General features: G+C 43.0%; 2 protein-coding genes across 11 annotated transcripts in view; one reads left to right on the plus strand and one right to left on the minus strand.

Moving 5' to 3' along the window:
• The window catches only part of RBM39 (RNA binding motif protein 39), a 32,034-nt gene extending 20,383 nt beyond the window's left edge, over positions 1 to 11,651 (plus strand). For 8 of the 10 annotated variants that reach the window (XM_074887982.1, XM_074887977.1, XM_074887978.1 and 5 more), the window contains 7 exons: positions 48 to 252; positions 421 to 498; positions 6,163 to 6,195; positions 7,349 to 7,424; positions 7,588 to 7,693; positions 10,473 to 10,551; positions 10,651 to 11,651. In XM_074887982.1, coding sequence (XP_074744083.1) covers positions 48 to 252; positions 421 to 498; positions 6,163 to 6,195; positions 7,349 to 7,424; positions 7,588 to 7,693; positions 10,473 to 10,551; positions 10,651 to 10,751 — 678 coding nt within the window. In that variant the 3' untranslated portion in view covers positions 10,752 to 11,651. Of the gene's footprint in view, positions 1 to 47; positions 253 to 420; positions 499 to 2,114; positions 2,296 to 6,162; positions 6,196 to 7,348; positions 7,425 to 7,587; positions 7,694 to 10,472; positions 10,552 to 10,650 lie in introns of those variants that run through there. The other 2 variants (XR_012631379.1, XR_012631380.1) reach the window with 2 other exon arrangements.
• Positions 11,652 to 13,635: 1,984 nt separating this feature from the next.
• On the minus strand, positions 13,636 to 16,321 carry ROMO1 (reactive oxygen species modulator 1). Its single transcript, XM_074887985.1, has 3 exons — positions 16,248 to 16,321; positions 15,500 to 15,630; positions 13,636 to 13,826 (listed from the first exon to the last, which is right to left on the minus strand). Exons 2-3 carry the CDS (start codon positions 15,628 to 15,630, stop codon positions 13,718 to 13,720), a joined length of 240 nt encoding a protein of 79 aa, XP_074744086.1. The 5' UTR covers positions 16,248 to 16,321; the 3' UTR covers positions 13,636 to 13,717.
• Between the last annotated feature and the right edge of the window lie 2 nt (positions 16,322 to 16,323).

The raw sequence follows: 16,323 nt of genomic DNA on the forward strand, positions 1-16,323 counted from the left end.
GAATCCTGTAGGCAGCATTACTGAATTTATATTTTTCCAATCTACAGTTCTCAGATTCTGAGTGTGCCAAAAAGGCCTTGGAACAACTCAATGGATTTGAGCTGGCTGGTAGGCCAATGAAAGTTGGACATGTAACTGAGCGCACTGATGCTTCCAGTGCTAGTTCGTTTTTGGACAGTGATGAGTTGGAACGGACCGGAATTGACTTGGGAACAACTGGTCGCCTTCAGTTGATGGCAAGACTTGCAGAAGGTATGTGTGATGATTATGTGCGAAAATACAGAATTTGAGTTAATACGCCTCACAGAATATCATGCTAAACGTATGGAATGGTATTTTTAAGCTTTTGACAGCAGTAAGACTGCATCCCTAACTGAGTGAAAAGTGCTTGCTACAGGGTATGTTCATATTCTGCTCTAGGTACTGGTTTGCAGATTCCCCCGGCTGCACAGCAGGCTCTGCAGATGAGCGGGTCTTTGGCATTTGGAGCTGTGGCAGGTAAGAAATGATGACCTATTTATTCTTCAAAAATACTTCATGCTTTATAATTTTGAGACAAGGTACTTAACTACATTTTGTGGTCTTTTAAAATGAGAACATAGGTATTACAGCATGTTTTACAAACTGTAAAACATGGCAAATCCATGAGCAAATACACAGTGACAGTATATAACAGCTTTGGGTGTGATTAATTTTGCATTATTTTTGGCAAATCTGCTGTAGTTTGTTTAATTCATCCCAAGTCTTCATCTCTTTATCTTTACTATTCCCTGTGCTAATGGGGACTTTTATGTTCTAATGCAGTGTAAATGTTGACTGTTTAAAATGGCAGGCTTATAATTGGAAGGGGATTGACCCTTCTGAAAAAACAGAGCTGTACCAGGGCCAAGAAGATTATTAGGACTTTATGGGGAATATGACAGCTAAGACTACAGTAGTGTTAGGTTTTACACAGTGTATGTACTGGTGAGGAAGGACACTGTCAGGGAATGTGTGTGTTGCTTGGAATTGTCTATAGCTTGTGTGTTCTGCAAGTGGGTATGTTGAAGTGTTACTGAGACTTTATTCTGTTGCAAGAGGGAATGAGGCTGAGGATATGATTGCTGCTGCTAGTTCATAGCTGGCCTAAATAACACACTGTCCAAGAGGGCTTCAGAACTAGAGCAATGAGTAACCTCCTGCAGGAGATGAGTGATTTACAGAGTGGAATTTCTTCTTGTTATTTTTTATTAATACAAGAACAAGGGACTTAATTGTCATGGCAGTAGAAAAGGCTTGAATGTCACAAATGACTAGATGCTGGAATGTGTGAGAAGTGTCAGGAAATCAACAAAGAGTAGGTGGCATTGTTTTGTTTGTCTTCCAGCAGACTTTGTGACAGAAGTGATTCAGACTTAAGATACACCTGAATCATGTTACTGAAACTTAGTTTCAAGAGCATACATGTGAAACTGTGGACAGTTGCTAAAAGAGTATAATAGGGCCTTCTATAGATATACCCTTGGAAGGAAAAGGAACTGGCTAGTGAAATTACAATGCGGGTTGAGGAATTAGGTCTTTTCCTATTTGAGAAGAGAAAGACAACGACACAGTGGCAAGGAAAAAGCATATCTAGTCCAGAAAGAGAAGGATAGTTAAACACTGAAATTAGATCACCTTTAATGTAGGTGATAAAGTGGTATGACAGTCTTGCTTGAAAATGGGTGTAGTCAATGAGAAATGAGAGAAATATTTTTTTAAAAAATACCAAGTCTTTCCCCACACCCATATTTGAAACAAACCAACCAAAGAAATCCAAACTTCCCAAATGGGGAACATGGCTGAAAATGCCTGACACAGCTGAACTGTTGGGAAGCATAGAATTGGTATGAGACAACATGGCTGTGGAGGAATAAATAATAAGGCTGAATACAGGTTTTTGAACAATGTGCATGTTGAATAACTGTAGAAATAAAAGTGGTAGGAGTAGCATTGTTTATTCCACTTGTATTGTACAAAAGGAATAATGCAGAAGTAACTTTGGAAAAAGATAAAGCTTTTTACTACCGTAGAGTCATGAGCTATCCCCAAAGTGAGATTTGGTTATGGATTAAAGATCTCTTTACTCTTGTTAGAGAAAATTACTACCAGGAATTATGTCATTATGGGAGACTTTAACTTCCCTGATACAGATTGGAGAAGAATTGCTAGTAATAATGGTGGGGCCCAGATATTCCTGGATGTGATATCCGACAAATTTCTTCATCAAACACTCACTGACTCATGAAGAGGGGATGCTATTTTAAACTCAATTTGGTAAGTAATGAAGATGTTATGGGTGAGAATAGAAATGACCATTGACTTGAGGGATCATTAGTTGCTCAAGTTTAAATGGAAGGATAAACAAAGCAGGTCTGTAACTAAGGCTTCTGATTTCAAAAGCAGTGGTTGAAGAAACAAGGCAATAAAGTCATCTGGTCTAAGCAACTTGGATGTTTGCACAGGCAGGATGTAAAAAGTTTCTTCAGTTCCAAATTGCTAATGCTATATTGGATCTGTATTCCACAGAAAGAAGAAACAGTCCTGTTAGAAATGGGCTCCACACCAGCCTGGGTGACTAATTACCTCAAAAGAAAGAACAAATAAGCACAGAGCCTGTGAAGAATAGGAAAAAGAACTGATAATAAACCAGTATTTTTAGTTTGGGAAATAGATAAAATGAGAATTACCTGCTAACAGTCAGATTGAGTTAGACCTTGTAAAAGCACACATGAAGATTTACCAACTCTTGAAGAAGGAAAAAAAAAGGAAGCGGGGCTGAGGTTGAATGAAAAATTACTCCCAAGATGTTTCAAAATAATCTCATTATCTCAGTTTGTAGTGGGAACACTGATCATAAAGTTTGGAATTTGAGGAGGATAAGCTAGGAATATGGATTTAAAAAAAGAAAATTATTCACAAGGTAGAAGCAAAGCCAAGAGCTGAATGGACTTAGTTCAGAGTAGTAAGAAAACACATCAGATTAGTAAGGGAGTAGATACATGAAATACAATGTCTGATATCTGGTGTTATCAATAAATATTTTAAGTCTGTCATATATATATATATATATAGCTGGAGTATGTAATTCTAAATTACCTACACTTGAAGAACATAATCTGGCTGGTTTCCAGTCATGTTACCCTGACTTCACTTCTCTCCTTCAAAAGTCATACTAAAGATGGGTAAACTGGAGAATATTATTAGTGTGACATACTTTCAGAGGAACTACATTTAAAGACTTAACAGTCTTCGATTAAGACTGACCTTCCTAGACAGAGAAGCAGTAGTAGAACGCTCTGAACTTCTGAGTTGTGTCAGTTGGAAGTTTAGAGGAGTGAGTAGTACAGGAAGTACAAGGTGTGTAAAGAAGCTGGCTCAAAGAAAGAGGGGTTATTTTGGTGAAAGCTGGGAAAGTTAGAGGCCGTTGTTGAAGCCAAAGTTCAGGTGTTGGGCTGATCTTAATATTTACATGAATAACAGTGGTGAACAAGAGTAGGAGTGAGGTGAGCAAATACGTGTAGAGGTGCTGTCAATGGATTCTTGGGGTGTTGTACATTGTTCACCTGTTCATGATTGAAACAAATTCTAGTTGTATAGCCTGGGAGCTCAGTAGTAAAGATGGCCAAGGAGGAGGAAAATACTTAAGAACTCCGGTTTATCAGTGAGTGAATATGAACTGTCAGTGTGATGCCTTTTTGAAAGGGCATCTGTGTGCCTAGAGATATCATACTTGAGCATGAGAGATGTAACGTGTACACATGAACACTTCTGGTCACCCATGTTCAAGATGGGTTGAATCAAACTGAAATAGGGAAGCTAAAGAATTTGTTTCATGGGGGACCTGAGAACTTGGACACTATTTCCACAGAGAAAATTCCAGCCGGAAAAAGAAGCTAAACAGTTGTAGCTGTGTACTTTTCTATTCTCCAGTAAATTCCATCTAAAAATAACCATGAGGCTATAGAGCATACTTCTAATGCTTTGTGGGACAAAACATCCTTTATTTTTGGGAAGGAAATATCTGTTTATGAAAAAGATTGAGATAGTCTGCTGCAGTAGAGGAACAAATAGGTGTTCTCAGCCAGGACCTCGATTTGATCTGCTGTTCTGTTGTAAGTCATTACTTAGAAAACTGGGGAATACTTGGCAGGCTTTTGTTTATTTAAAGATAGCTATGTTTCACAAAATGCTTTGATAGATATTTCTGTATTTCTGCTTTCTCTGTACTAAGCATGTACTTCTTAGTTACGCTAAACTTGCTACTTTACTTTCATAGATCATATGTACAGAACATACTGAAAAAGTTACTTTGATCATAACTTGATAGATGTATTGATTTTAGTTTCCACATACTATTTAAAACTGCATGTAGGGAAGAATAAGAGTTGACAGTGAAGAGTGACAATTTCTAAATTCTGATTGAATTTAGAAGTGAGAGGAGAGGATGATTCTTCAGTCATGACCAACAAGAAGATTCAGTTAGTTGATGAAAGATTTGGTGGGCAGGGGATTATGTTTCAGAGGTGGTAGATAATTAACCTGTGAAACTTGTTGCCAAAAGATACTGTTAGCTGACCTTCCTGTGTTTAGAACAGATTTGATTCTTGTCCCTAGACAGAATTTGAACTGGTGATCTGTGTCGATTTGCCACATTTGGTGCAGGTGGCCTGGAGCATTCCATTCGGCTTTCGAGCCCCAGGCTGACGGACACTTGGGGAGTTCAGCCGCACGTGATGAATGTGCGCAGTTGTGTCAGAATTGCAGAGGGAGAAGTCTCTGTCCTCGTCTAGAGAGATTTAGGAGATCTGGGGTTTTACTATTTTTTAAACACATTCGTTTAGAAAAAAATTTGTGTAGTAAATAACTAGGTAATACTTATTTATAGATTTGGCCAAATCCATGTATTTTCTGCAGAGAATACAGGCTAAGATCGGCCTTCCCCATTATGGTTATTCTCTATGGGGTGGAGGATTTCCTTGTGTTCCAGATCTAGATGGAAAACATGCTAAACGTAGTCAGTTCTTGTTACAGCTCAGCCTTCAGAGCTTGCTCCTTCCATCTCTTATTTTTCAATACAGTTCCCAGTATGTGTTCTATTATGGAAGTCACTTGGGGAGACTTGGCTTCAGGGCTCTCACTGCCTAATACTTCGAGCAAAAAAATTCACTTGTGTCAGTCCCCCAGTATTGTGGAGGAAGATTTATTAGAAAGGGAAAAAGTATGTTGATATTTAATACTTTCAGGTATTTCCAAGTAAGCTTGGAAGCTTACTTGGGGTCCATCACTTCACTGCTTTCTAAACAAGTGATTTAAGATGATGGTTAACTTTAGTCTTCTAACTCCTTGTGTTCGTGTGAATTAAATTTGAACGTAAGTGAAGAGGCTTGTGTTTACATTTCTTGCACTCTGATGTTGGTTTAAAGATGTCAAGTATTGGAGTCATATACTTGGAAGTGCTTAGAAAGTCTGCATTTGTCTGTTCCCATTACTTCAAATGGGGACGTCTATATGTTGTCAAACAAGTAACTAGTGTTTTCTTGGCAAATTAAATGTTCTGAACGTTTGAAAATGTTTTGAATTTGAAAAATAGCGGTGACATTATGAAAAGACAAGAAAAAACTTGTGTCATTATGACACTTATATGAAAAGAGAACAGGTAAAATATCATGTTATTCTACTTGAAATTAAATTTGATAACTGCTTTCAGAATGTTGCATTTGGATAACTGTGTGCTTAAATGCTTTCTGTTAGTAAAGATGCCAAACTTCTAATTCCTGTAAGAATTGCTCTAATTATTTTCTCATGGAACAAAATAATGCCTTACAAAGAGTTGAAGCACAGCGAAGGCAAGGTGGAAACAATACGTTGAATTAAAGGACATGGTCATGTCTTTCCTTTTAAGGTATTGTTTCTTTTTGAAATATGTTTACCTTTGTGGAATCTCTATCAAGTACGGAATATTCCAGCTGAGAAGCTGAAATTAGTGAAACTACTCACAACTAGAGAGGAACAGTGAGAGTGGGTTGAGGTACTTGAACAAGCTCTTAACCACAAAAATACAAGCTAAACAACCTGGCTGGCAGGTAATGGTACAATAATGCTAACAAGCGTACTAATTAACTTCTGTATATTTTTCTTTAGATTTGCAAACGAGACTATCTCAGCAGAATGAAGGTAAACTAGCATTTGATATCAATTGTCACCAGTAGGTTTTGTTGCAGATACCTGTAAGTGAAATGCTTCTGGTGTAGAGTTTGCCAACAGCCTGAGAAATTATATTGTATTAGTGTCTTTTATGTCTGTAGGAATCATACTATCCGTTGGTTATTGACTGAAAATAACACAGTGTATTTTAAACACTTTGCCTTTTCTTAGTAGCATTTCCTCAGTGTTAGTAACATTCCCCAGCCATATGTTAATCCTAGAAAATGTGTGGGCTTGTGTTTTTGTTTGTGGGTTTAGGTGTGGTTGGGTGTGGGGTTTTTTTCCCGCCTTAGGCGTAGGGACTAGAGGGGCCATTTGAGAATCAGGAGTTTGGGGTTACTGTCCCTGGGTTAGTCACCGTCTTACTCAGCCCTTAATGTCTGCATATGTAAAGAGAAGGTGGCTGTTAGTTAAATTAACAGCAGCTTACAGCCTATGGAAAGGACAGCCTAGAAGACAGTGCTTATTTTTAATAAGATGTACTGTGATGAGCAACAATAAATGACAAGTAGTAATTTCATAGTTACTGGGAAAGAGTCTAGCTCTATTCTACAGTTAAAATGTTTATAACTGTAGATGTCAAATACTTCCTACGTTATGCGTTTCCAAGGGACAAAAGTACAGATACACTTTTTTGAAGGATAATTCAATGTGCTTAAAATATATTTTGAGAAATCTCAGAGATCTGTCGCTTTCTGTGAAGTCAGATGGGGTGGTGCCACTCCATCCTGAGCTGCTGCTTGGCTTCCTTGAGGAGAAAAAAATTAAAGGTGCTGCTGGCATCCAACTCAGGCAGAATTTTTAGATGCATGTGGGGATGCATGTATCTGCATTTAAATGTTTAAATTGCCAATGCCAAAACCAATGTACGGGGTTATCTTTTCAGTTTCAGCTGTAGTGCATCTGTGTTATTTTTGGTATCAGTTGATTTAAAATTTCTCTATCATAGATAGTGTCTAGTTACAATGTTGCTTTCTTGCCTTCGATCTTCTGTTTAGTTAGAGCTGTTGCTATTATTGCTGAACGTTGGGATTTTAAAGAATAGCTAGAAGATACTCAATTTAAATTGGAGCAATGCATAGTGTGTTCTTAGACTTGTTACTGTTTCTTTCCATTACAACAGTTCTGGCTGCAGCTGCTTCTGTACAACCACTTGCAACACAGTGCTTCCAGCTTTCCAACATGTTTAATCCTCAAACGTAAGTGATTTATTATTGGCTGTTTCTGTTTAGCATTTGTTGATGACTTCAACATCTGGGAAAGGAATTGGAATGTTGCAGAGTTTTTTCTGATGGGTTTTGGGGTGGATTCTGTCCAAGTGATAACAATTCCATCTCTGTCCTGTTCTTCCACCTCCTACAGCGAAGAAGAAGCTGGCTGGGACACAGAAATTAAAGATGATGTGATTGAGGAATGTAACAAACATGGAGGAGTTATCCACATCTATGTAGACAAAAACTCAGCTCAGGTATGCCTGGTTCCAAGGAGAGACTGAGCAGATCTTAGGAGTTTTGGTGCTTTGTGTAGTGTATAGAGGGAGCATTACAAATACTATTGGCTTTTTCCTAAACTGAATCTAAATTTCTTGAAGTTATTTTGCAGTTTTTGCAGGATGTAGGTGGTCCCCTCCTGTTTTGAGTCATTGTCTGTAACTTGAATGCAGGTATGAGAGTTTTCTGGTGCTGCAGTCCACTCTTAGATTTACACGGCTGAAGTTACTGTGGAAATACAGGCTGAAGAGTAGTGACCTCTTTAATTCTGGCATTTGGCTTTTCCCTTAGGCTGTGCATATCCCAAAAGCCAGGGTCTTCCACTTTGCTCTGTTTCTAGAGAGTACAGGCTTTAGCACAAAGGACACCCTGCTCCGGCAGATTCGAACTTGCAGTTCAGTGTGTGCCTAATCCCGTGCTTGGAAACAGTTGCATCCACTAGTAATGTTAAAGGCTTGCAGTGGGCAGTAGGAGCACCTAGATTTATAACAGAGGAGAAGAAAAAGGGCTACTGATGCAGATTTAATTACAGGTTAATGCCTGTTTTGAGGGACTCTCAGCCTGCATCTTAAAAAGGCTAGTAATATTTTTTTGTTCTGTGTTCACTTTGTTTACACAATCCCCAGACTGCTTATCTTTTCTCCTGCATTTCAGCTCTTAAAATATAAACTGAGGAAGGTCTGTAAAGAGATTGGCCTTCTTGAACCTGTTTTATATAGAATTCACAGCTCAAACTGAAGTACAGTTTTCAGATGCTCACATAGTCAAATTTATTTCTGACTGTCAGACCCTGGAAGTGGCCTGATGTGTTCCCTTCTGTTGTGCGAGGCTGAAATCTACACTACTGTCACTGTCGTTTAGATGGGATTGTTGTGCCCTGGTAATGCACTTGGCACTCGGAAACATTTGTTATCATTTGCTGCTTCTACAGAAGACTGTTGCCACCTGAAACCCTTTCGTGGGGATTACTGAGATGTTAAATTAGAGATGAGCTTCAGTCTGGTACATAAAACAACGTACTCTTTCCTACAATATTTTTAATCTTCGAAATCACTGGTATGTTGGACTGCTGGGCCGATGGGAGGTAGAAACCTTTCCCACAGTACACTAGTCTATTACTATCTTAGAGGAAACGATGTCCTTTGATAGATAGGGGGAAAAAAACCCAAACACCACCAACAAAAAAAACCCAACACACAAACCCCCAGAAAAACACCACCCTCAAAAATTCAACAGCCCTCAACTGTACCTCACATAAATTCTGAGCACATGGAGCTGCAAATCTGTTTCACGTTAGCAAGTTGATTTAAAAGAAAAAACATGAGTTAGCTTTGTTATGTGAAATCCATTTAGTCACAGTAGCAGTGATAACTCAGAAGTAAAATACCCACTGATATTTAAAAATACTGTATTTGAATGTAAGTTTCCACTGTGCTATTCTGTTTTCCAGGCTTAGATTCTGGTCATGTTATCTTTTAAGTGTTTTCATCTCCCATCTTTTTAGGGCTCTCTCCCAGACAGCCAGACTTCCCACGCTAAGGGCTGTCAGTAATCAGCCATGAAGATGTGATTTGTTGTGGGTGAAAAGATTGCAGTCCCAGCTAAACGTGTGGTCTCGTGTACCACACCAGTCTACACTGTGGTGTGTTAAGGAAAACTAAAGCTTTATGTTGCTTGTATCTCGTTTCACCATTTAAGCAGCTGGGATGCCTGGCAGGGGGAGGCTGAGAACAGAACTGTGCCTGTTAATTGCTTAGTGCCTTAAACATCAGCCCCTGATCTCAAGTTCCCCCCCCCCTAGGAGAAATGAGTTAGATCACAGTGGGAAGAATTAGTACAGCCAGGCAAAGGCTGCTAGAGGGAAGGCTGGGTTCTGTTTCTTAATATATTCTTTTCCTGTAAAATCTGTTTCAGCTGGAATCTGATCTGGTTCAGAAATTACTGGTAGTAGTCTATTTTTAAGCAGGCAGCCAGAAAAATGCATTGCACCTTACTGTGGGCGCCTGTATGTCTTTCAGCTGTTGAATGTGGATACTGCAGGACTCTGGATTAGGCTGGTTTAGTGCTTAATCTGCAGATAGAAAACTTAGCTATCTCTGGTAAAGTTAAAAGATCAGTCTGTCGTTCACATCAGATACCATCGTAGGCTGCTCTTGCCCTGCTGTGATGGGCTTTTTCCTTTAGTCTCAGTCTTTGTTCAAGTAAAGACAGACAGATGCTGAAGTTCATGTAGGAGAATTTTTACAGTACCAGTTTTCCTTGAAGTGCTGGACATCCTTCCTGCCCTGGGGAATGGGGAGTGCTTGATCCCTTGGAAAATCAGACTGAACTTGCCTATCTAGTTAAGTATTTCTGGTTAAAGGTGGTGATGTACAGAACTTTATGGCTAGCCAAACTCTTTGTGCTTTTCTGTTTTTCATGAGATTTGTAATCAGGAGCCATTACATACTCTTTCTGAAGGGTCGTCATGAGCAAGTGAGCAATCCCTTACTAGTTGATTGCAGACCAACCTCACATTCGGTCTGTTTTTCAAATCCTATTTATAAAAGTTTCATGCCAAGATACCCGTTAGAGTTACAGTAATGCATGTCAGTACTCTGTTTTCTCATGCTTGTTGTGCATTACTGGTTGATACCAGTAGGAACGTAGTGAGGCAGGTTTGCCTCTGTCACAGCCACACTGAGGAAGTGTCTTGAAAATAGATGATGTGGGACTTTTTCCAAGCTTCTAATGGACTGTAACACTTGTGTATTACAGGGCAATGTGTATGTCAAATGTCCTTCGATTGCTGCTGCCATTGCAGCTGTAAATGCATTGCATGGGAGGTGGTTTGCAGGTGAGTGGATTTCATGTAGAGACCTACATTTAGTTGTTAATTACAGAAATGACCAAATACTGGGTTTTTTTAAAATTGTTTTTTTAATCTTCTGATTAGGTAAAATGATTACAGCAGCATATGTACCTCTTCCAACGTACCATAGCCTTTTTCCAGATTCTATGACTGCAACCCAACTACTGGTTCCTGTTCGACGATGAAGATGGATTTAGTCAGTTTTGTACATAGTTATTTTTTGGAGGAAGATTGAGTTATCTTTTATTTAGATAAAACTAAAGGAAAGGATTTAATGTCATTTTGTGTACACTTCCTGCTACCTTTAAAAATAAAATGAAGTAAGCAGAAATGCAGTGTGTTCATTCTCCCTAACTAGCATTTCCACTGTATACAAAGCTGTTGACTTCTTGTTCTGCCTTGTAATTCTTGTACATTTACTAAGGTGATCTGTAGGAACTGAGAAGTAGCTCATAGAAAACAAGTTCTCTGTAAAAGGCAGATGGGACATAATGACATTTTTAATGTTTCACAAGCCTTTCTTTTAATGCAGCAATTACATTTTACATTTCACTAAATGTAGGTGATCTGCTAAAGGTTAATATCGGAGATAGACTTTATGAAGGGACATATTTAGTGTTTTGTATAAATGGGAAATTCAAAGGCTACTGAAAGCTGATTCTGGACAGCCACTCAGCTTGCTTTGTGCTGAATAATTGGTAAGAATAGAAGGATTGAAGGGTTTTATTTCTTGATGGTAACTTTTGATTAATGTATCTGTAAAAGTTTCTTTGTAAATACTGTGTGAGGTGTGTCTAAGTTTCCAAACAAAACGATCTCTGCATTTCCACATAAGTTTCTATGTATGCAGTGTGGCACAGTTGAAGGATTTCAGCCAAGTCTGAAAATTGGTAGGAAATACAGAAACGTGTTTTGTTCTGGTTGCATATAATCTTTGCTCTTTTTAAGCTCTGTGAGCTCTGAAATATATTTTTGGGTTACTTCAGTGTGTTTGACAAGACAGCTTGATATTTCTATCAAACAAAGACTTTCATATTGCAACAATCTTTGTAAGAACCACTCAAATAAAATTCTCTTAAAAAGGCCTTCATGAAGCTTCATTTCTCTGCTCGATTTGAGTTAAGCAGTGTGTGCTGAAGACTGGTGGTGAGTGATAGCTGCTTTGAAATGGTAGATGTTTGGAATACTGCTCCTCCTGCAGAAAATGCAGGAGCTGGTACCTGCTGTTTTGAACCCTCTGCACTGCAGCTGCGGTGGTGAGGAGCCTGTGGGTTCTCTCCCTGGCCAGGCAGGGGATGGCTCTTGCCCTGTCTCGGGCCTGCTGCAGGTTCCCTCCAGAGAGAACTCCCCCCTGCCCGTGTCCACCCCCAGCTTTCATAAATGGCTGTGAACTGTGGGGATGTAGGAGTGATGGATGTTGGCTTGTAGGTTTCTCTAGGGAAGCCTGCCCCAGCCGACTGCCCTCTCTGGGTACCCCTTTCCCACTGCCTGTCCTTTGTAGCCACTGGCTAATAAAAGCTGTTTGCCAGAGGTGCAGAGGGTGTGTGCCAGCCTCGCGCTGGACGCTGCCAGGGCCGACCCTGCAGTGCTGCTGCTCAGGGAGGGGCAGGACTGACTGCTGGCAGTCCAGGGGGAGCTGGGAGGAAAGGGGCTGGGCAGCTGTGGGGAGGAGCCAGGAATGTTCTAGAGGTGTGTGTCTGTATGTGACACAGCTGAAGAAAGCCAAGTGTTTGTTTAGTTGCCAGTTCTAATCCACTGGTGCTGAGTAAAACCTGAGCTGTTACAGAGCAGCTCTGTTGCTTGACTAGGTGGTTGCTGGCAGTTTCTCAGAGGTTACCAAGCTCTGTGACAGCAGACAGCAGGCTTTGAGTGGCAGATTTGTTTTTCTCCTTTAAAACCCGGGAACAGCACTTGCACTAGGTAAAGGTTGTATAGGTGCTGGTTCAGGTTCTGCTGCTGCTGACCTGTCCTACCTTTAAACAGAAATGGAGAAGCAAAGGTAAGCATTGCTTCAAAAGGCAAATAATAGGAGCTTGCAACACTAAACTAAACATTTCATAGTTCAGCTGTAGGCAGTGCCGTGGGCCGGTGAACGTCAGGGAGTAAATCCCCTGTTCTCCCAGGGAAGTGTTCAGCACCTTGTAGCCCCATTTAGAAGTTTCTGGTAGCACAGCTCCTCAGGTGAGGCCTCTTCCCCTGCCAAGGGGATGGAAAAAGCCGCTGCCTGTTCCTGTTGCAGCCCCAAGCCCTGCTGCTGCCCTGCCCTTCCCTTCCCTGGCGGGGCTGTACAGCAGCATGCCCCAGGTGCTGGGCTGCGCCCTGGGAGCTGTGACAGACCCGGTCACACTGGGCTGCTCTGTGCTGTAACCTGCAGCACAGCTAGTCCCGAGGGGAGAGCTTTGGGAGCAGCATTGCTCAAGGCCTCACGAGGAGGTTACGCTTCTCATGTCTGGTGTCAAAGTCATCCTTGTGACTCATCACAAAACACCTCTAGCTGTCATATGGCAGGAGTGGTTTTCCTTTTTCCAGTAATTTAACAATTCCCAGCTCTAGCAGCGTGGCCGTAGCTGTGCTGTTCCCTGCACCCGTGTGCTGCCAGGCTGGCTGGAAGTGCCTCAGCTGCTGCAGTTTGCCCTCAGTTGCTGAAGGACTCACCCAAGTCCTTCTGGTGTCCCCAACTCTGTGAGGGTGTTTCCCCATATCTCCAGTTTCAGTGGAACTGGGAAATGGGGCCAGCTTCAACCCACCCATTTTTGCAAGAGGAGAGAGATTTGACAGGTGATCTGAAGCGGCCACAGAGTAACTCTCCTGGACTTGGGAATGCACAAATGCAACGGAGCAGCTCCACATCAACACATCGGGAACGTGAGCTGCCCAAGTACCAACGGGAGAAATGTGTGCGCTGACTTAAACCTGTCAAATAGGAACTTCAATGTAGAACAAAGGATTATTAATTCTCATTGTCGTGGGAGTAAGAGATGAGAGGAAAGTAGAAATTTGGTAAAAAGCGTGTTTACAATCGGCAGAGCAAGGAGGATGGTGCTTCATCCCTTCATGAAGAGCTCTCACTTCCAGGTATCTACAGATTTTATTAAGGTACAGAGGGGGAATGGCTGGAGGGGACGCTCTGGGATAAAACCCAAACTCCAGGTTAGCAGCGGATTCCCATACCAATAGCCATGAATGTCCCAAACGTCCCACCACTTTGCATCATCGTTTTGCCAACTCCACCCATCAGCTCTCGTCCTCTCATGCCAATCCTGAGATAAAGAAAAACAGGAATTATATAAAAGCTGAAGCCTGACAGGTCACAGACATACAGCAGAAAACATCTGATACAACCAGCTAATGGTTGCCTGAGCGCCCAAATCGCCTCCTCTTCAGTCTAAATTTAAAAGGGTATCTTCTGCCTCCACAAGGAGACTGGCTGTGGTGCCCCATGCCTGAGCTACTGCAAAAAAAAAAAAAAAAAATATGGAGCTGTTCTCTCTGGGGCATTTGAGTGACCATTGCCACTGTCCCACGTGGTTTTCTTTCTTGCAGTGGTATCAGCTGATGCTGTACCCTCCTGCCACACCACCAGCAGCACAGTTTCACCTGCTAGTACCCCAAATACCCCTAATTTGGGGAAAGAAAAGTTACACTGTCCAAGTATTTGACTTGCCAGAGAATAAAAAGGGTCTGAGGTGTTGTATTAGCATCCTGTCTGGCTGCAGTGGCAGTATTTTTAACAGCACCAACTTAAAGCCATGTTGTAAACTAACTTCCTATTTACTACTGACACCGTATTTTTAATATGAGAGAAACCTGGAAGGCCCACAAGTGTTCAGAGGCATTTCTGTTCTTCAGTCCCCTTTTACTTGAGGTTAGACTGAAACAAAAAGAATTGTTCCTTCTCAGGAAGCTCTTGTAATAGTTGGCTTTTAAGCACTGCAGGGTCTAAGGAATTTAACGCACTTGATTTTTAAAACATGGAGGTTTTCTCTCAAAAATGGTACAGCAGAAGGAACGTAGCTGAGTCATTCAAGTACAACAGAACCACTGTCACTGCTTCTTCTAAATACCGAGATCTGTATTTTCTGCTAGCATTGCACCACTTACAAATACTCTCCATGATCCGAGAGAGATCAGAAAATTTTTAAAACTCTTATCACGTTAAGCTTTGTGCCTTTTCCTCCTTTTAGGCTCACTACCAAATCATCACCCTTGTTTAATCACAGATTAAAAAACCTCAAGCAGAAAGAGTTCTGCAAAATATGAAAGTTTGTTTCGGTAATTCTTTTCATGGATGATGTGTGCCAAAACCAGTCAGTGAGCCGTGCAAGAGCTAACTTGGAGCAGCAGGGATGGTTTGTTTCCATGCTGGGGAGTGCTGGGGGAAGGTGGAATATTGTCCCTCTCTGATTCACAGTGAGAGCGTGCCAGTGCCAGCCACAGCTCTGCCTACACTCCTGCAATTAAGACTCGGGGTCAGCCCGGTAATTGCCTCCATGCAGGGGGATGGGACACCCAAAGCACCCGTGATGCAGATCTCCAAGAGCTCGCAGAGTAGCTCGGGAAGCTTTAGAGTGAGGAGAGGGCTGCACGTGTATCTGCACAGACAATTCATCCAGCTCCTGGAGCTGATCTTCCACAGCCTCAGCTTCCCGACGCAACCTCCCTCACGAGTGGCGGGAGAAGGTCTGTGAAACTGCCACCTCCTCGTACGCAGCTGACCAGAGGTGATGCCCCGCCGCCGCCAGACTTTCCCATTTGAGGCTGGGGCTGACAGCAGGCTCCCGAACTGCGGCTCATTCGGAGCCACGGGCAGTTTCACCTACGTGATGACGCAGGACCAGTCCCACACCTCCCTTCCCAATCCCAGAGTGGGAGCGTTTCTCTCTGGCTATCGCTCTGTCACGACCTGTCTGTGGAAGCCATTTCCTCGGCGTACCTGAGGCAGGAAAACGTGCCGAATAGCGCTCCTGCTGCCATGCCCACTGCAAAGCCCATCATGAAACCCATCTTTACTCTGTCAAAGCAGCTGGGCTGCGATTGCCCATAGGGGCCCACGGTCACAGGCATCTAGAAAAGAAAGCACAAACCCCCACATGGATTTACTGCTTTGTCTAACCCACTCCTATAACCAAACTGGGACGGAGAGCAGGCCCGCAGGTTTTGGAGCCTCTCCTAAGCGCAGTGCTGGAGGCTTTGCAGGCTTTCAGACTTGTTTCCTCGTCTGTCAAGTAGCAAAAGCCAGGGAGGGAACGCCAGTGCCTTGACGACGGCCCCGTGTCGCCGCCAGCAGGCCCCGGGGAGCGCCGCGGTGTCTCTGGGAGCTGTTTCCGGACCTTCCTGTGCTCTCCAGCTCCCGATGAGCAGCGCACGACGCCACCTGGCAAAGCCTCCGCTGCCGGGCCCGTCCCCCCGAGCCGCCGCCGGCCTCGGGAGCAGAGGAGCGAGGCGGCGAATCCCCTCCAGGAGGCCGAGGCGGGGGCTCCGGCCACAGACCGGCCCAGCGGCTCCCCCGCGAGGGGCGGCCTCCACCTCCCGCCCGGCGCGCCAGGGCCCGCAGCGCCCGCTTCGCCTGACGGGTGCTTCGGCCGCGACCCGCCCTCCCCTGGGAGACCCGGGGCTGGGCCGCAGGGCCCCCGGGCCCGCTCGGGACGGGGGGGGGGAGGGGGCCGGCGCCCCGCCCGTACCTCGCTGTCCCCGGCCGCGCCGCGCCCTCCGTCGCTGCCCGCTCCGGCCTCCGCTTCCGGCGTGGCCCTGACGTCA

The sequence above is a fragment of the Strix uralensis genome, chromosome 18 (genome assembly GCF_047716275.1).
Source record: "Strix uralensis isolate ZFMK-TIS-50842 chromosome 18, bStrUra1, whole genome shotgun sequence".
In the NCBI taxonomy this organism is placed as follows: domain Eukaryota; kingdom Metazoa; phylum Chordata; class Aves; order Strigiformes; family Strigidae; genus Strix; species Strix uralensis.

What these genes read in the sequence shown, in the direction of transcription:
- ROMO1 (XM_074887985.1), bottom strand. Translation starts at nt 15,630, where the DNA reads ATGCCTGTGACCGTGGGCCCCTATGGGCAATCGCAGCCCAGCTGCTTT. An exon ending in GGCACGTTTTCCTGCCTCAG is followed by an intron (nt 13,827 to 15,499) that starts GTACGCCGAGGA and finishes TCTTTATCTCAG; the next exon opens with GATTGGCATGAGAGGACGAG.